General features: G+C 32.3%; 1 protein-coding gene across 3 annotated transcripts in view; it reads left to right on the top strand.

Annotated features, from left to right (window-relative positions):
- LOC101885373 (potassium/sodium hyperpolarization-activated cyclic nucleotide-gated channel 2-like) overlaps positions 1-22,202 on the top strand; it is a 179,272-nt gene that overhangs the window by 2,796 nt on the left and 154,274 nt on the right. For all 3 annotated transcript variants that reach the window (XR_012394998.1, XM_073931626.1, XM_021468298.3), the window contains exon 2: positions 19,457-19,880. Coding sequence is in view for 2 of the 3 variants with exons in the window: in XM_073931626.1 (XP_073787727.1) it covers positions 19,457-19,880 (424 nt within the window). In the remaining variant the exon portion in view is untranslated. The remainder of the gene's footprint in view (positions 1-19,456; positions 19,881-22,202) is intronic.

Consider the following 22,202-nt stretch of genomic DNA (forward strand, 5'->3'; position numbering starts at 1 on the left):
AGTTTTACCCAAACCCAACTCATACAAACCTGTTAATTCAATTCAATTCAGCTTTATTTGTATAGCGCTTTTACAATGTAGATTGTGTCAAAGCAGCTTCACATAAATGGTCATAGTAACTGGAACAGTGTGGTTCAGTAACTGGAACAGTGTGGTTCAGGTTTTAGTGTTTAAGTTCAGTTCAGTTCAGTTTAGCTCAGTTCAGTGTGATTTAATCATTACTGAGAGTTCAAACACTGAAGAGCAAATTCATCGATGCGTAGCTCTACCAATCCTGAACCATGCGAGGCAGTGGCGACAGCGGAGAGGGAAAAAAAACTTCACCTGATGGGAGTGAAGAAAAAAAACCTTGAGAGAACCAGACTGAGTTGGGCACGACCATTTTAATTTCTCCGCTGGCCAAAAGTAGTTTTATAGCGATTTTAGGCAAGGCAAGGCAAGTTTATTTATATAATCAAGTAGATTTAACAAATTGAATTCATTTCAATTGGAGTTTATTTGTACAGGATAGCGATTTTAGGCAAGGCAAGGCAAGTTTATTTATATAGCACATTTCATACACAGTGGCAATTTAAAGTGCTTTACATAAATAAGAATAAAAGAAACAAGTAAAAAAATAAAATAAATAAAAACAAATAATAAAACTGATTAAAAAAAACATAAAAACAGGTAAAATGTGATATAAAAGAATGAAGAAGAAGAGAAAAACATAATAGTGCAATCTGTCGGACGCAGCACAGTCGGACGCAGCACACAATACATTATTTACAATAATTATTGTTTCAAAGTAGCTTTCCAAAAGATGCACATTATTACATTACAATCAATGGTGTGCCAGGCAGTGGCGCAGTAGGTAGTGCTGTTGCCTCACACCAAGAAGGTCGCTTGGTCGCTGGTTCGAACCTCGGCTCAGTTGGCGTTTCTGTGTGGAGTTTGCATGTTCTCCCTGCCTTCGGGTGGGTTTCCTCCGGGTGCTCCGGTTTCCCCCACAGTTCAAAGACATGCGGTACAGGTGAATTGGGTTGGGTAAATTGTCCGTAGTGTATGAGTGTGTATGTGAATGTTTCCCAGAGAAGGGTTGCAGCTGGAAGGGCATCCGCTGTGTAAAAATTTGCTGGATAAGTTGGCGGTTCATTGTGCTGTGGCGACCTCGGATTAATAAAGGGACTAACCGACAAGAAAATGAATGAATGAATGAATCAGTGATATAAAGTAACAAACTACGAATACTCAAATTACTGTAATTGAGAAGTTTTTCTCAGTAGTAGTTTTATAAATGTGTACTTTTACTTTCCCTTGAGTACATTTTGAGTGCAGTATTGGTACTTTTACTCCACTACTTTCCTTCAACCTGCAGTTATTACTTAGTTTTCTTGTCTCAGGGAATTAGAAATAATACAAACTAAAATAACCAACTAACCTTGTCTAATGATGTTACCTTTGATGTTGTGTGGACCTTACCGCTATGACATCTATCAGACGTTGGTTTGAGATGTTCACCCGACATTGGATTTTGGTCACTTTCCAACAAAACCTAAAATCAACCAAATATCAACGTCATTTCATGACGTGATTGGACATCAAAATAACATTGTCTTTAGATGCTGGCTAGACATTAAATTTTGGTCACCTGACGTCACAACCTAAATCTAACCTAATATTAACGTCTTATGACGTTGTGTGGCTGCTGGACAATAACTAAATGCACTACAGAATTTTACGTTTACACACCCACAAATTAGATGTAAATGCATCAGCTTTTCACAGTGTAATACTCACTGCTCTTGAGTACTTTTGAAAGGGCTACTTTTTACTCATAGCTTGAGTAATATTTACAACAGATACTTTTACTCTACCTACACTGCATTTTTAGGCGAGTAATGGTACTCTTACTTGAGTATGATTTTTCAGTACTCTTTCCACCACTGATTACAAATTACAATCAAATTAAATTAAAGTTACAATTCAATATAAGTCATTATATATAGACATCTTTAACTTACAATTTTATAGCATATAGGTAATGTCTACGAAAGCAAAAAGCATGGTTTGACCGATTTATGATCCTTTCAAAGAATTTAAAGAAGCTTAAAGTCAGTTTTTAACATTGTTCGTGACACTTTCTACATTAAAAGCAGTCAAAACCAAGCCAAATTTATTAGTCCTCCAGTAAAATTGGTTATTTGTATAATATTTTTAATTTTTTTTGTTCTGGAGAAGGTGTAGAACTGCTAAGGTGTTCTTGTGGGTTTCCTCCGGTTTCCAAAGGCATGTACTATAGGCGAACTTGGTAAACTAAATTGTACGTGGTGTGTGAATGAGTGTGTGTGGATGTTTCCCAGTGATGGGTTGCAGATGGATGGGCATCCGCTGTGTAAAACATATGCTGGAAAAGTTGGCTGGTCATTGTCGCCTCACAGCAAGAAGGTCACTGGAGTCCCGGCCGGAACAGTTGGCATTTCTATGTGGAATTTACCTGCTCTCTCCGTGTTGGTGTGGGTTTCCTTCGGGTGCTCTGGTTTCCCTCACAGTCTAAACACATGCGCTGAAGGTGAATTGAATAAGCTAAATTGGCCGCAGTGTGTGAATGTGAGAGTGTATGGGTGTTTCTGAGTACTGGGTTGCAGCTGGAAGGGCATCCACCGCATAAAGTATGTTGGAATAGTTGGTGGTTCATTCCACTGTGGTGACCCTTGATGAATAAAGGCACTAATTCAAAGAAAAAAGAATGAATGATTGTCTACAGAACAAACCACTGCTGTTCAATAAGTTTCCTATTTAATCTAGTTAAATGGCACTTTAGGCTGAATGCTAGCTATTGTGCAAAACAAAAACAAACAAAACTATAACAAATAAAATAACACATAAAAAAATAACAAAATATTATCATCGGAGGGATAATAATTCTGCTAATACAATATACTGTATATACACACACACACACACACACCACAAACATTCATGCTGAGTTAGATTTATTTAAACCTGACAGATAAAATGTGGTGAAAATAAATTTACTGTATAGCAAAGTGAGACTAAACATGACTGTTGCAACCCAGGCTCATTCTGGAAACATAGTCCCGCAAAGGTTTCTGGAGACTGCGAAATACAACCCAAGCTCATTCTGCAAACGTAGCCCCGCGGACGTTTCTGGAGACCGCGATTTACGTGGCTGGAGGTACGTAAAGGCCCCGTTAGTTTTTTTTCGAGCGAACGCCGCGGGACGGTGTGGCGCCGCTCCGCCCCTCCTCTTCGCGCTGTTTTTTTTTCCCGATGCGGCGGCTTTTCGCGCGAGAACGGCGCGGGCGCGAACGCCGCGCACAGCGACCTCTCGCGGATCCGCGAAAACAAAAAAACGCTCGAATACGTACCTCCCGGGACGTAAATCGCGGTCCGCAGAAACGTACGCGGTGCTACGTTTCCACAATGAGCCCGGGTTGGCGAAATACGTTCCGGGAGGTCTGTATTTGTGCAGTTTTTGTTTTTGCGAATCTGCGAAAGGCCGGTGTGTGCGCTTTTTCGCATCTCAAACACCTCTCGCAAGTGCCATTCGCGCCCATGCTGTTCTCGCGTAAAGCCACCGGAGGCCGATGTCGAGCGACCGTCTGTCCAACTGACTGAATGACTGACTGATTGACTGGGCGACCGGCCAATCGGCAGATCCACTGTCCTTCTCCTCTTTCCCTAAACCCAATTGGTTTTACCGATTGACCGGTCCTTGGGCTGCCCGCCTGCTTGCTTCCCTCCCTAAACCCAAGCGATGATTTACAAAAGCGGTCCAGAAAAAGAAAAGCCCTCGTCTAATTTTGAACAGTTTTTTGGATTTCACCACATTCTCGTCCTGTTATGTAAAACTTAACTTTATTTTTTGGATTCTGTCTTCGTCTTACCTGATTTCTGGAACCGCTCTTCTCCGGACTCGAACCCGGTCGTTGCCGCTGTCACGGTTGGCTCCCTTTTCGGGTCTCCGCTCCCCCGACGTACACAAACTAACTGGACGAACTGGTTGCGGCGGGAAAGCCCTCCACATGGAGGTAAGCTGTCAGCCGGCGAGCGCCACACCGTCACACCACCTTGTAGCGTTCGCTTAAAAAAATTAAATTCAACCATACGTACCTCCAGCCACGTAAATCGCCGTCTCCAGAAACGTCCACAGTACTACGCTTTCAGAATGAGCTTGGGTTGGACTATTGTGTCTTGTAGACATCATGCTGATTTATACTTTTCAGATTATCACATTGCTAGCGGTCATGTTTATCTCAAGTGTTTCCAATAACTTACAAAAAACATGGCATCATTAAATCCTATGGCCCGTTCTCACTGAGTGGTATAGTACGGTACGGGTTGTTACGGGTCACCTTTATCAGGCTTGCGTTTCCACTGCCAAAAGAGTACCAATGGTACTCACGACAGAAAGTGTCAGTCAATGTCATTCTCGCTCAAGGAAATGTCAAAGTAAAGCTGTATGCGTCGTTCAGATACCATACGAGAAGCTTTTCTCACAACACAGATGCTTTATACACATAAATACTTGTGTATAAATGTTCATTACTAACCTTTCTACAAACATGATTTGATTATAACTGCTGATCAATGACGGTTTGAAATAGCCTACTGTAACGTCTGCAATTATATTAAATAAATAAATTAATTAACATACAGTTGAAGTCAGAATTATTAGCCCCCCTGAATTATTATCACCCCTGTTTATTTTTTCCCCCAATTTCTGTTTAATGGAGGGAAGATTGTTTTAGCACATTTCTAATCATAATAGTTTTAAAAACTTATTTCTAATAACTAATACATTTCTGATTTATTTTATCTTTGCCATGATGACAGTAAATGATATTTTACTTGATATTTTTTAGGACACATTTATAAAGTGACATTTAAAGGCTTAACTGGGTTAATAAGGTGAACTAGGCAGGTTAGGGTAATTAGTCAAGTTATTGTATAACGAAACTTTGTTCTGTAGACTATTGAAAAAAAAATAGCTTAAAGGGGCTAATAATTTTGTCCCAAAAATATTTTTAAAAAAATTAAAAACTACTTTTATTCTAGCCGAAATAAAAAATATAAGACTTTCTCCAGAAGAAAAAATATTATCAGACATACTGTGGAAATTTCCTTGCTCTGTTAAAAACCATTTGGGAAATATTTAAAAAAAAAGAAGAAAAAAATCGAAAGGGGGCTGATAATTTTGACTTCAACTGTATATGAACACACACAGACCCGTACAGTCTCCGATATGTTACCAATCACAGATAAACTACACACAGCAGACATTTAGTCCTTATTTGGGCTCAGAAGCAACACAAAATATAGCCTACAGTCAGAGCAAACCTCTCATCTGTGTCTTTAATCTTCACCAGCACATGTAACCTCTTGTTTCATGCTCGCATCTTGTTAGGATGAGCTCACGTGAGAAAGCGAAACACTTTAGATGGCCTTGTAAACAACAACTGGGCACAAGGTAGATTCTGCTTTTCTTGGCTTTGTGGCTGGTCATCAAGACCACGACAAGGTTTGTTTGAGCTCGTGTCGACCATGGCTTGTTATTATATGTATATATTATTACTGTGTAATGTCTTGGCTGTGTATTTAAAAATGAAGCTTTCTTTGTTCTCATTCTCCTGGCTTGTGCACGAGCTAGCCAGGAGAGCTAATGGCGAGCTAGTTTCCCTTTGCAAAGGGTACTTAAAAAGTGATACAATACGGTTCGCTTTTAGGTATACCTTTTGACAGTGAAAACGGCCATAAAAGTGTACTGAACTGCACCCGTACCATACTGCCCAGTGGAAACAGGCCATTAATGCACTCAAGTGTCAGTGGTGTCATTGGTGGCTTTGTGTCTGTTGGTTGAGAAATGTTTTTTCGTCCCCTCAGCGAGTCAACAAAATGACCTGCTTACCGTGAAAACTAGTAAATGAATTCTTTACCCTACGTTTGCACTGGTTCATGCACTGGATTGCATTTCACATCAAATCCATTTATGCTACATGCACGTGTCATCTGTTCTGCCTTTAAAGGGACAGTTCACCCAAAAAACCTGTCATTTACTCACCTGACGAAACCTATTTGACTTTTTGCCTTCTGTTCAAGATAAAAGAAGAACATAGTGATTAGCATTATGGCCTCACAGCAGTTTGAGTCCCGGCTAGGTCAGTTGGCATTTCTGTGTGGAGTTTGCATGTACTCCCCGTGTTCGTTCCCCACAGTCCAAACTCATGTACTATATGAATTGAGAAAACTAAATTGTCCATAGTGTGTGTGTGTGTGTGTGTGTGTGTGAATGAGTGTGTATGGGTGTTTCCCAATACTTTGTTGCGGCTGTAAGGGCATTAGTTGCGTAAAACATATGGTGGAATCGAGACTAAGCAGAAGGAAAATGAATGCATAAATGAATAAGTAATTTATTTGGCCATTTCCATGATGTCAGTTTACAATATTTAAAAGAAGATTGTAATGAAGTTTACGGCCCTTTGGCCACCGAAAAGGAGGAGGCGGAGGACCGACGCAGTTCTAAATTATTTATTAATAACAGGGACGGCAGATCCTCACGGAGACTGCCGTCTAAACCAAAACAAACGGACGGCAGCTCCTCACGAAGACTGCCGTCAAACTGAAAGCAAAAGTAAAACAATATGTCTGGGCCCGGTCCTCTCTCGGCGTCCTCTACTATCATTCCTCCTCTTATAGTCCAGAGCTCCTTTCGTGGGATTCGAGACAGGTGCATCCACTTATGCGGCGGCCTCATTCTGTTCCCACTGCTCTCGGCCACGCCCCCTGACCACAAAGATATTTTGAAAAATGCTCAGGGTTGTTCTTCATTGACCTCCATATCTTTGTTCTTAAAGTGAAAGTCAATGGCTGTCATCAACTACACTGTAAACAATGCGGGGTTCCTCACAATCGATTTGTGTTCGGACAACATAAACGAATTGAGTTAGCTTTTTAGTTCTGACAAATTTAAGTGGATTGAACATAAAACACAGCAAGATGGTCACTGGTTTGAGCCCCGTCTGGATCAGTAGGCATTTCTGTGTGGAGTTTGCATGTTCTCCTGGTGTTGGCGTGGGTTTCCTCTGGGTGTTCTGGTTTTCCCCACAGTCCAAACACATGTGGTAGGCTAAATTGTCCGTATTGTATGTGTGTAAATGAGAGTGTATGGGTGTTTCCCAGTGATGGGTTGCAGCTAGAAGGGCATCCGTTATGTATATACCCTGGATAAGTTGGCGGTTCATTTTGCTGTGGCAACCGCAGATTAATAAAGGGACTAAGCAGAAAAGAAAATGAATGAATGAATGAATGGATGCCCTTTCAGCAGCGAGCCAGTACTGGGAAATACACTCTCGCATTGACATTTACACAAATACACTATGGCCAATTTAGTTTATTTAATTCACCTACAGTGCATGTGTTTGGACTGTGGGGGAAACCGGACCACCCGGAGGAAACTCACACCAACATGAGGAAAACATGCAAACTCCACACAGAAATGTTAACTGGTCCAGCCGGAACTCAAACCAGCGACCTTCTTGCTGTGAGGCAACAGGTGAATTGAATAAACCAAATTGATCATAGTGTATGAGTGTGAGTGCTAGAGTGTATGGGTGTTTCCCAATACTGGGTTGCAGCTGGAAGGGCATCCGCTGTGTAAAACATATGCTGGATAAGTTGGCAGTTCATTTCACTGTGGCAACCCCTGATTAATAAAGGGAAAAAGCTGAAAAGAAAATGAATGAAAGAATAAATGAACATAAAACAATTAAGTTGTCCCAAAAAAACCCTCAAGAATTGTGTTGTTTCAGCTCATTTTCTATAAGTACACTGTTAACCATCTCCTGTAGAATCTACATTAACTTACTGGCACAGTTACTGTAAATGAATCACAGCAAATATACTGTATTTACATGTACAGCAGCACCCACTGTGAAAAAAAATCCATAAGTTTATGGTTAGTTTTTGGCAGCTGGGGTAAAAAAACGTAAAATAACAGCCGTTAAATTACAGAAAAATACCATAAAATAATGAATATTAAATTACAGAAAAATACCATAAAATAACGGATATTAAATTACAGAAATATACCATAAAATAACAAATATTAAATTACAGAAATATACCATAAAATAACAAATATTAAATTACAGAAAAATACCATAAAATAACGGATATTAAATTACAGAAATATACCATAAAATAACAAATATTAAATTACAGAAATATACCATAAAATAACAAATATTAAATTACAGAAATATACCATAAAATAACGGATATTAAATTACAGAAATATACCATAAAATAACAAATATTAAATTACAGAAATATACCATAAAATAATGAATATTAAATTACAGAAAAATACCATAAAATAACGGATATTAAATTACAGAAATATACCATAAAATAACAAATATTAAATTACAGAAATATACCATAAAATAACAAATATTAAATTACAGAAAAATACCATAAAATAACGGATATTAAATTACAGAAATATACCATAAAATAACAAATATTAAATTACAGAAATATACCATAAAATAACAAATATTAAATTACAGAAATATACCATAAAATAACGGATATTAAATTACAGAAATATACCATAAAATAACAAATATTAAATTACAGAAATATACCATAAAATAATGAATATTAAATTACAGAAAAATACCATAAAATAACGGATATTAAATTACAGAAATATACCATAAAATAACAAATATTAAATTACAGAAATATACCATAAAATAATGAATATTAAATTACAGAAAAATACCATAAAATAACGGATATTAAATTACAGAAATATACCATAAAATAACAAATATTAAATTACAGAAATATACCATAAAATAACAAATATTAAATTACAGAAATATACCATAAAATAAGAGATATTAAATTATAGAAATATACCATAAAATAACAGATATTAAATTACAGAAATATACCATAAAATAAGAGATATTAAATTATAGAAATATACCATAAAATAACGAATATTAAATTACAGAAATATACCATAAAATAAGAGATATTAAATTATAGAAATATACCATAAAATAACGAATATTAAATTACAGAAATATACCATAAAATAAGAGATATTAAATTATAGAAATATACCATAAAATAACGGATATTAAATTACAGAAATATACCATAAAATAAGAGATATTAAATTATAGAAATATACCATAAAATAACGGATATTAAATTACAGAAATATACCATAAAATAATGAATATTAAATTACAGAAATATACCATAAAATAATGAATATTAAATTAAAGAAATATACCATAAAATAACGGATATTAAATTACAGAAATATACCATAAAATAATGAATATTAAATTAAAGAAATATACCATAAAATAACGAATATTAAATTACAGAAATATACCATAAAATAATGAATATTAAATTAAAGAAATATACCATAAAATAACGGATATTAAATTACAGAAATATACCATAAATTAATGAATATTAAATTAAAGAAATATACCATAAAATAACGAATATTAAATTACAGAAATATACCATAAAATAACGAATATTAAATTATAGAAATATACCATAAAATAATGAATATTAAATTATAGAAATATACCATAAAATAACGAATATTAAATTATAGAAATATACCATAAAATAACGAATATTAAATTATAGAAATATACCATAAAATAACGAATATTAAATTATAGAAATATACCATAAAATAACGAATATTAAATTATAGAAATATACCATAAAATAACGAATATTAAATTACAGAAATATACCATAAAATATTAAATATTAAATTATAGAAATATACCATAAAATAACGAATATTAAATTACAGAAATATACCATAACATAATGAATATTAAATTATAGAAATATACCATAAAATAACGAATATTAAATTATAGAAATATACCATAAAATAACGAATATTAAATTATAGAAATATACCATAAAATAACGAATATTAAATTATAGAAATATACCATAAAATAACGAATATTAAATTATAGAAATATACCATAAAATAACGAATATTAAATTATAGAAATATACCATAAAATAACGGATATTAAATTACAGAAATATACCATAAAATAACGAATATTAAATTATAGAAATATACCATAAAATATTGAATATTAAATTATAGAAATATACCATAAAATAACGGATATTAAATTACAGAAATAATATCCGTAAAATACCATAAAATAATGAATATTAAATTATAGAAATATAACATAAAATAACGAATATTAAATTATAGAAATATAACATAAAATAACGGATATTAAATTACAGAAATATACCATAAAATATTGAATATTAAATTATAGAAATATACCATAAAATAACGGATATTAAATTACAGAAATATACCATAAAATAACGAATATTAAATTACAGAAATATACCATAAAATAACGAATATTAAATTATAGAAATATACCATAAAATATTGAATATTAAATTATAGAAATATACCATAAAATAACGGATATTAAATTACAGAAATAATATCCGTAAAATACCATAAAATAATGAATATTAAATTATAGAAATATAACATAAAATAACGAATATTAAATTATAGAAATATAACATAAAATAACGGATATTAAATTACAGAAATATACCATAAAATATTGAATATTAAATTATAGAAATATACCATAAAATAACGGATATTAAATTACAGAAATATACCATAACATAATGAATATTAAATTACAGAAATATACCATAAAATAAGAGATATTAAGTTACAGAAATTTCCTTAAATTTAAATTTCTGGTATATTTCTATAATTTAATATCCGTTATTTTATGGTATATTTCTGTAATTTAATATTCGTTATGTTATGTTTTTTTTTTTTTTTTTTTTACGGCACCCCAGCTGCCAGAAATAAACCGAAAAATTATGAATTATTTTTACAGTGTGCTCTATATGCATTTACAGTATGTCTTTACTGTAACATTTACAGTGCTCAGCATATATAAGTACACCCTTCACAAATCTCTCTTTTAAATTCATATTTTAATAGGTAGCTCTATGATATTATATTTGTGCATATTCATTAGGTTTGTCAGTACTGAAGCTAATTCTGCAGCTAATCAAAATAACTATTTAAACAAAGAATATTTAAACAAAATAACTTACAATAACGGGACAAAAACTCGTACATCCAAACGTATATCTTAGGGAAAAAATTAAATACAAAAATAAAAAGAAGAAAAATCAAAAACGAAAAAAATTATTATTTTTTTTGCAATATTTTGCTTAAATTTTGATTGTATTATCTGTTAATTTGTTAATATGTTTGGTAATTAAAATATTATTTTAATAAATATCTCTGTTTAATAAATCTGTTTTTTTAAATGCACCAAAATACATTATCTATATTCATTGAGAAATTAATAAAAATATTTAAAAATGGAGTGAACTCAATTATGCTGAGTAGTAATACATTTTTACAAAGCGACTTCAAAACACGGTAACATACCGCACAACTGTCCTACAGTAAAAAACACTACATATCAGGCCCGGATTGGCTAATCGGGAGCAGCGGGAGAATTCCCGGTAGGCCGGTCCGTTTTTTGGCTGTGAGGGCCGGTGTCCCTAGCTGCTTGCACTTTCAGCAGTCGCCCTTTTGATCATCTATTTATTTATTTGACCATAGCTTCACTCTTTTTATTCACTATTTTGCCGCAGCGCCGCTTTTCTTATTTATTTTCTCGCAGTCCCGTGAGCAAAATGCAGCCTGCAGGTTAACTAACGTTAATGATGATGTAACGTTAACTATCATCATTCGACCCCAAACAGCGAATTCGAATAATTAATATTAATGAATAATACACCTGCTCAAGGAAAATCAGATGATTTACTACATTAATAAATCTGACATAACTTGATCAGAAATCTAAAAAGGGGAGAAAAAAAGTACGCCATCAATAGAAAGTAATACCGTGTCTTGCAGGTCACAGTCCAATACTTTTTTTTCTCTCCCTGAATTGACGCTATAGTGGACCAGTGGTAAACACGTTGCGTTACTACGCCGTCCGACCCGTGATCGATTCTCATCTAAAAATTTCTTTATCTTTTTTTTTTTTTTCATTTTTATTGTTGACATATAACACTGTTAGGGCTTTTGCACATTTTAATTTCTAAAGCTGCTGTTTTCTTGAAAAAGACGTGATAGTGTCACTAGAAACTGAATTGTAAATGACCTTATTTTAATATAGACAGTCGTGAACTGAGATGGGCCGGTCTGGCTTGAAACTCCAGGGCTGAAAATGAGTCCCACTCCGGCCCTGCTACATATATACTATTTATTTGACAAAAGTAGTTAGTTTAATTCAATTTAATTCAGCTTTATTTGTATAGCGCTTTTACAATCTAGATTGTGTCAAAGCTGCTTCACATAAATGGCCATAGTAATTGGAACAGAGTTCAGTTTTTAGTGTTTAAGTTCAGTTCAGTTTAGCTCAGTTCAGTGTGGTTTTAAAATTAAAGTGTAATGACCTAATCGTCACTTTTTTGAGTGTAACATTCTTCAAAATATCTTCTTTTGTGGTCAACAGAGGGTCATTTAAAACACATCATTTTCCAACCACACAATAGAGAATAAATGATTTGTGTGTGAACTATCCCTTTAAATTATCATGGAAAACTGAAAAAGCACTGACCTTGAGCAATACAACGTGTGTTTGTTTCAATATACTAATTTGTTTGGATTATGAAATATTACATGAACATTGTGGATGATAAAAACCGTGCATGGAGCTTGTGCATGCATCCATATCATTTCCCACCGTCTCCATAATAAACTGCATATTCTATTAGCTCTCTATTCAGACATCATCTTGTCGTATCAAACGCTGCTGGAGACGATCAGCTGTGCGAAGCTTGCGGAAACAGAAAAGCTGCCATTGTGCACGAGTTACATCAGTCTCCAGTTATGAGTCAGCAAGCACCTTTAGCGAGACGCTGTGACCTTGAGTATGCACACGTGTTGCCTAAACCACGTGGAAAACAGATCACATCCGCCACACAGACCTTTATTTCAGACCCGTCACAGCCGACAGAGACTCTCAAATATCAAGGGTCTTAAGAGGTTTTCGGATTTCCTTGTTTTCCTTGTCCTTTTTTTTGTGTGTGCAAGGTCAAAATGAAGCGTTCTCTTCATTGCTAATGGGATTGATTTATGCAGCTGTTTTCAGTGTAATATCCTTTATGTGAGAGGACGGGAATGCTGCAGTGCATTATTGCTGTCAGAATGCAGTGTTACTGTTATAGCAATAATAACATGCGCTTTTAGCTGCCGTTAAAGAAGAAATTGTTCCTCCTCCTGTGAATTCATTTTCAAATATTTCCTAAATAATGTTAAACAGATTCAGGAATTTCTCACGGTATTTCCTATAATATTTTTTCTTCTGGATAAAGTCTGATTTGTTTTATTTCGGCTAGAATAAAAGCGGTTTTTAATTTATTAAACACCATTTTAAGGTCAATTTTATATATATACACTGTAAGAAAAAAATCGTTAAAAAATGTCAAATGACTGGCAGCTATGGCTGCCAAACAAAAACCATAAAATTACGGTCAAATGTCTTTGTTGAAATAAATTTTCAAAAAATAATAAATCTACAGATATTTTCATTCAAATGTTTACAGAAAAACACTGTTAATTTACAGACTTTTCCTAGATTATTACGATCAAATCCGTTCAATAAAGTTACACACTAAGAGTTTTACAAAGAAACACTGTTATTATACAGACTTCTCCTAGATTATTACGATCAAACACCATCAATAAAGTGACTGCACTAGAAGTTCAAGAGAAAACAATGGTAATTAAAAGAATTTTCCCTAGATCATTACGATTAAACAGCTTTAATAACATGCCAAGACATGCTCATGATCGTAATTTTTTATTTTGGATCAAAAAAGTTTGGAAAAAACAACAAACGAGATACAACTGATTAAAATTCTCACACCTTTAAAATTACAGTTGTTTCATTTTATTGAATAGCATTTATGTAAAACATGTAGAGGTTTAAGTTATATGGAATGATTCAGTTACAGATCTTAAATGAAATGCAACTGTAACGTGAAGGTTGACAAAGAAGTGCAGATCCAAATGCAGGTTGTAACATTTTGCAGGGAATCCAGAGTCATGGTCAAATAACAGGCAAATGGTCAGTCCCGGCAGCAAACGACGTAAACAATTAACAAACAAAGCAAGGCAAAAGAAGAGAACCGCGTCATAATGTTCACAGTAACAGTATAACAAGACTAAGCAATTGGTCTGTGCTGCTTTTAAAGTGCATGTAATCAGTTCAGAACGATCCTCAGACTGTGTGTGTGCAATCAGCGGAATCCGGAACCGGTGCATGTGAACGCTCTTGTGTAACTTTATTGAACGGATTTGATCGTAATAATCTAGGAAAAGTCTGTAAATTAACAGTGTTTCTCTGTAAACATTTGAATGAAAATATCTGTAGATTTATTATTTTTTGCATTTTATTTTAACAAAGACATTTTACCATAATTTTATGGTTTTTGTTTGGCAGCCGTAGCTGCCAGTCATTTGACCTTTTTTTTTAAAGATTTTTTTTCTTACAGTGTATATATATATGTAATATTGACCTTAAAATGGTGTTTAATAAATTAAAAACTGCTTTTATTCTAGCCGAAATAAAACAAATCAGACTTTATCCAGAGGAAAAAATATTATAGGAAATACCGTGAGAAATTCCTGAATCTGTTTAACATTACTGCGGTCTGTGTGGGTCCTAATGCCCTAGTATAGTGACGGGGTCTTTATACTGCTCAGTGAGCGCCGTCTTTCGGATGAGATGTTAAACCGAGGTCCCGACTCTCTGTGGTCGTTAAAAAAAGGATGTCCTTCGAAAACAGTAGGGGTTTAACCCCAGCATCCTGGCCAAATCTGCCCACTGGCCTCTGTCCATCATGGCCCCCTAACCATCCCCATATTCCAATTGGCTTCATCACTGTCTCCTCTCCACCAATCAGCTGGTGTGTGGTGTGCGGTCTGGCACAAAATGGCTGCTGTCGCATCATCCAGGTGGATGCTGCACACTGGTGGTGGATGAGGAGATTCCCCCCATTGTGTGTAAAGCGCTTTGAGTGCCCAGAAAAGCGCTAAATAAATGTAAGGAATTATTATTATTATTATTATTATTATTATTATTATTATTATTGCATGTTTTTGTTTTGTAAAACAATGAAAACCTGTGGTTTAATACAAATTTAAAAACAAATTTAAAAACAAAACAAAAAATTAAAGAATTTCGGCTTCTTTATTTATTTGAGTTTTTAAACTTGGAAACGTGCATTTAATTTAGTACACAACACTGGATTTATTTTTAATTTAAATAAAAAAAAAACAAAAAACAATTGAAACAACTTATTTTTTTTAAACTCGACTTAAAAATTTGAGATTTTTGCTATGTAAAAATGCCTCTGATTGAAGAGGAAAAGATTTGGCGGTCCCACTTTATATTAAGTGGCCTTAACTAATATGTACTTACACAGGAATTAATAATTTGTTGCAATGTACTTTTTGTGTAAATACGTGTATTTACTGTGTACTTATGCTTGATTAAATACATGTATGAATAACATCTGTAATTAACTTTTGTAATTACATTTGTAAATACACTGTTGACCATCCCTTACACCTTAACCCACCCTTAAACCTACCCATACCACCAAACCTGTCCATAACCCAACCTCTATCCCAACTCAAAAGCACCACAAGTGTTCTCAAATACATTATAAACACAGTAAGTACATTGTATTTATTTTTTGATGTAAGTACATAGTAGTTAAGGACACTTAATATAAAGTGGGACCGATTTGGCTAACATGATAAAGTTTGTTGTCTAAACTTCATTTTGTTAGATGATGTTGTAACTTAAATATATTTATGCAAACTGTTGCATGTTTTTTGTTTGTTTGTATAAAAATAATTTTTAGAGTGTACAACAGTATAATAGTATAATATACAGTGCAGTGCATTATACAGTATAATACACGTAACTATAGTGTGGATGAACTAGTATTTACTATAAATTCCTGTAGTATTTTTTTCATGTGAGTGTAATTCCTTTTTATGCAGATTTTTCATCATCACAGCGATTTCATCAACTCATTAAGACTCATTCATGTTTTTAAGAAAAGAGCATGAACTGCAGAATGTGGGTCATGAGAATCTGCACACTGTTATGCTTCTTCAGATATTTGTAAAGCATATCCAATGTTACTTTTCTTTAACAAATTTACCTTTATGTTTATAATTGGTTACAGATGTTGTAAATAAGGTGTTTACATACTCTTTGCAATACAGTTTGATAGCACAAGTTAAATGCATTAATGATCAAATATATAGTAAAATATGTCTAAAGCATTAAATAATCTGAGTTAATAATAATGTAATCATCATTGACCTCAGCTAACATGCACTGACTATGAATAATTGCATTTTTAAGTAGTAATTCAACAAAGATTGATGTACTATAACAAATGTATTGCTCATTTTTAGTCGATGCAAATGTACAGGGATTTTATTGTAGAGTCTAAGCAGAGATGATAATTACTGTATGGCGTTTTTGAAAGTGTACATTTTTTTACAACGCTTGCAAAATGGAAATATGGCTGATATTTACAAATATTTACAACATAATAAGGTTGCAGTCATCAACTTTATTATAATCTGACAATAAAAACGTTTTCTTAATTTCAATTTATAATTTTATTTGTCATTATAACAATATTTTAATAATATTTTTTTCATCTTTTTTATCCCATAATTAAATTACACCTTTTAAAACCATAAGTAAAGTGACTTTTTGTTTAATTATTTCTTTTTTTATTCATAATTTGGATTTTAATGTGATTTTAAAATTCATAATATTACATTTTTTTATTTTTCTTTGCATAATTTTCAATCTTTTATGTCATTATTATGACTTTTATCTCGTTCTTTTAACTTTTATATCACATAATTTGGAAGCTATTGGACTTTTCTGTCATAACTAAGACTTTATTTCATAATTTCAATAATTAACTTTAACAATTGATAATTTTATTTAAGAATTATGATTGTCAGACTTTTAAACTGTCTTAGTGTTGTAAATTTTCAGTTATAAATCTGACAATTAAATATTTCATAAAAAATCTCACAAATTATCTCATAAATTGGACTTTGTCATACTGACATAATGTTAATGTGACAATCACCAGTGATCTAGGGATCGCTGATGAACTACTGTACACACACACCAACTACAATTACCATGATGCTGTGTGACAATCAACACCCCCCCCCCCCCCCCCCCCCCCAAGCTGACCATCCGGACATTGGCTGTTTAGATAAACTTTGAGACATCATCAGAAGTCATTATAATGTGATAAACTATGAGATATCATCTGAAGTCATTATAATGTGATAAACTAGGAGACATCATCAAAAGTCATAATCAGACAAAAATTTAGAATTTATTTATTGGCATTATAACAAATTTTAATATTGCTACTATCTCGTTTTATCCCATAATTAAATTACACCTTATAAAAAACATAATCAAAGTGATCAATTCTTTTATTCATTCATAATTTGAATTTTAATGTGCCTTTTAAAATTCACAATATTAAGCTTTTTGATTTTTCTTTGCATAATTTTCAGTTTTTTTATTTCATGATTATGACTTATCTAATTTTTAACATTTCTATCACATAATTTGGATGTTTTGGACCTTTTATATCATAAATAAGACTTTATCTCATAATTTTAATAATTAACTTTAACAATTGAACATTTTATTAATGCATTTTGACTTTTGTCAGACTTTTTAAAGGTTTTTGTATTGTAAATTTCCTGTCATAAATCTGACTTAATTAAATATGTAATATCTCATAAATTATTTCATAAATTGGGATTTGTCATACTGACATAATGTTAACTCTTATGCCATAAATTAATAAATTTAATCTCATAGTTTCAGCTTTTTTACATAATTGACATTTGGGTCTCATAACTCAACTGACTTTATCTTATATTTCCATGCCATAATAATGAATTTTATCTCATAATTATAATTGTAATTTATTTATTATTTAAGTAGCTAAAGCATTAGCTTAGAAACCAAAGTTAAATACAGTCATTATGAACCATTATTATTATAAATGTTTTATTTAAATATACAAATAACAATATAAACCCAGGGTTAACAAACGTACACTAGTAAAATAACAAGACAAAAACAAAATGCTGCTAAACTGTGAAATTTATTTCCCATTTCTCCTGCAGCTTTTACTGGGATTTTATGTTTTACTTTTTTATGTCATGATCGTGACTTTTATCTCATAATTATGCTTATTTTTTACATCTTAATGCATAATTATAATTTACTAGTATAAGAATTAGTTTATACAATCACGCTTTATTTCGATGGTCCGTTTGTTGAATTTAAATTGGATTGCATCTGCATGCCAACTAATTCTCATTAGATTATAAGTAGACGATTGTGGTTGGGGTTAGTGTAAGTTGACATATACTTGCAAAGTTTCTAATAGTCAGTTAATGTCTGTTAAAGGAGCAGTATCAAGAGATATTAAGCAGACAGTCTACTAATACTCAAATGGACCATCAAAATAAAGTGTTACCGTTTATATTAAGAATTGAAGCCTTATTATAAAGTGTTAAACATAGCCAACATAAATCCTGGGCTTACAAACGTACACTAGAAAAATCACAAGACAAACACAGAACGCTGTTAAATTGCGCAATTTATTTCCCATTTATCCTGCAGGTTCTACTGGGATTTCGTCATATATTTTTCATATCATAATAATGACTTTTATCTCAAAATTATGATTACTTTTTGCTAAACTTTCAGTTTCCTGCCATGATTATGACTTTTATCTCATTTTTAAAACTTTTCTATCGCATAATTTGGAAATTTTTGGACTTTTTAAATCATAATTAAGACTTTATCGCATAATTTCAATTATTAACTTTAACAATTGATCATTTTATTTAAGAATTTTGACTTTTATCAGACTTTTTAAGGTCTCTGTATTGTAAATTTCCTGTTATAAATCTGATTTAATTAAATATGTATTATCTCATAAATTGAGCTTTGTCATATTGACATAATGTTTACTCTTAGATATGATTACTTTTTACTTAAGACATAATTATAATTTACTTATAGTTAATGCCTTAGCTTATAAAGAGGTAAACAAAGTGCAAACTGAGTCATTATAAACCAATAGTATTATTACCCATATAAATCTGCAAGTAAACCCAGGGCTTATAAGTGTACACTAGTGACATCACAAGATACAACACATAGTGCTGCTACATTATGCAATTTCTCTCCCATTTTTCCTGCAGATTCTACTGGGATTTCACCATGCTTCTCTTCATGGTGGGCAACCTGATCATCATCCCTGTGGGCATCACTTTCTTTAAAGACGAGACCACTACGCCGTGGATCATCTTCAACGTGGTGTCCGACACCTTCTTCCTCATGGACCTGGTGCTGAATTTTCGCACAGGCATCATCATAGAGGACAATTCGGACATCATCCTGGACCCCAAGACCATCAAGAAGAAGTACCTGAAGACCTGGTTTATAGTGGACTTTGTGTCATCAATCCCGGTGGATTATATCTTCCTGATTGTGGAGAAGGGCATCGACTCAGAGGTGTATAAGACGGCACGAGCGCTGAGGATTGTGCGCTTTACTAAAATCCTGAGCTTGCTGAGGCTTCTGCGGCTCTCGCGGCTCATCCGCTACATCCACCAGTGGGAAGAGGTACAGTACAAACTCATACTGCACACTCAAAGAAATGACTTATTAATGTAGTCAAATGTAATAAATGTACTCTCCTGCTGGTGATTAATCATTAGTAGAGTATATAACCGGCGCACGCTATAAGATAAAAGTCATTATTATATATAAATTTAAGAAATATGAGATAAATAGTCATAACCAGACCCATCCAGAATCTGCGCCCATAGCAACCTGCAGATGTTTGAGCCTTGTTTTTGCATTAAAATAAATGATTGGCTAATTTGCAAATTTTTAGACATGATGATGTGAAGGTAAAAACTATGAGATGCCATAAGAAATTATTATAATGAGATAAAAACTTGGAATTGTTACAGAAATTGTCATAATTGTGGCATTAAGTCAATTATAAGATAAAAGCTGCTGTTTTAGAAAAAAAATTAAATAAATTATGAAATCATCAATCAAAAATATGAGATATCATCAGAAGTCATTATAATGATAAATTATGAGATATCATCAGAAGTCATTATAATAAAATATGAGATATCATCAGAAGTCATAATAATGATAAATTATGAGATATCATCAGAAGTCATTATGATGAGATAAAATATGAGATATCATCAGAAGTCATTATACTGAGATAAACTATGAGATATCATCAGAAGTCATTATAATGAGAAAAAATAAGAGATATCATCAGAATTCATTATAATGATAAACTACAAGATATCATCAGAAGTCATTATAATGATAAACTATGAGATATCATCCGAAGTCATAATAATGATAAACTATGAGATATTATCCGAAGTCATAATAATGAGATAAAATATGAGATATCATCAGAAGTCATTATACTGAGATAAACTATGAGATATCATCAGAAGTCATTATAATGATAAACTATGAGATATCATCAGAAGTCATTATAATGATAAACTATGAGATATCATCCGAAGTCATAATACTGAGATAAAATATGAGATATCATCAGAAGTCATTATAATGAGATAAAATATGAGATATCATCAGAGGTCATTATAATGATATATATCATCAGAGGTCATTATAATGATATACATCATCCGAAGTCATTATAATGAGATAAAATATGAGATATCATCAGAAGTCATTATAATGATAAACTATGAGATATCATCAGAGGTCATTATAATGAGATAACGTTTGACATATCATCAGGAGTCATTTCAAAGAGGTAAACTATGAGATATCATCAGAAGTCATTATAAAAAGAAAAAATATAAGATTTCAGAAGTCACTATGAGATAAACTATGAGATGTCAATAGAAGTCGTTATAAAAAGATAAATATGAGATATCATCAAAAGTCATTATATCATCAGAAGTCATTATAATGATAAAATATGAGATATCACCAGAAGTCATTATAATGGGATAAACTGAGATATCATTAGAAGTCATTATATTGAAAAAAAAGAGATATTATAAAAAGTCATTACAAAGAGATAAACTGATATCATCAGAAGTCATAAAGAGAAAAACTATGTGATATCATCAGAAGTCATTTTAATGAGATAAACTATGAGATATCAGCAGAAATCATCATATTGAGATAAAACTATGAGATACCATCAGAAGTCATTATAGTGAGATAAACTATAAGATACCTTCAAAAGGCATTATATTGAGATAAACTGATATCATCAGAAGCCATTAAAATGAGATAAACTATGAGATACCAACAGAATTCATTATAATGATAAAATATGAGATATCATCAGAAGTCGTTATGAGATAAACTATGACATAATGAGAAATTGTGACATTATGTCAATTATGAGACAAAAGCTGCTATTTTAAAGAAAATCGTGACATACATTATGAGATAAATCATTAATAAAAATATATGATAATTATCAGAAGTCATTATAATAAGATCAATTATGAGATACCAACATAATTCATTATAATGAGATAAAATAAGAGATATCACCAGAAGTCATTATAATGAGATAAAAAATTCGAATTATTACATAAATTACCATAATTATGACATTTAATGGTCAATTATGAGATAAAAGCTGCAGTTTTAAGAAAAATCATGAAATACATTCTTTAAGATAAATTATCAGTCAAACATAATTAGATGATGTGAATTATGATGTGAAAGTAACAACTATGACATATCATCATAAGTCATTATGAGACAAAAATGTTTATTTATTGCATAAATTACCATAATTGTGACATTGTCAAATATGAGATAAAAGCTGCCATTTTAAGATTGAGAAAAATCATCAATAAATCAAACATGAGATAAAATCTACCAAAAATGACCAACTTTATTGTCTTTTTACTT

Source organism: Danio rerio, chromosome 2, assembly GCF_049306965.1.
Source record: "Danio rerio strain Tuebingen ecotype United States chromosome 2, GRCz12tu, whole genome shotgun sequence".
Lineage (NCBI taxonomy): Eukaryota > Metazoa > Chordata > Actinopteri > Cypriniformes > Danionidae > Danio > Danio rerio.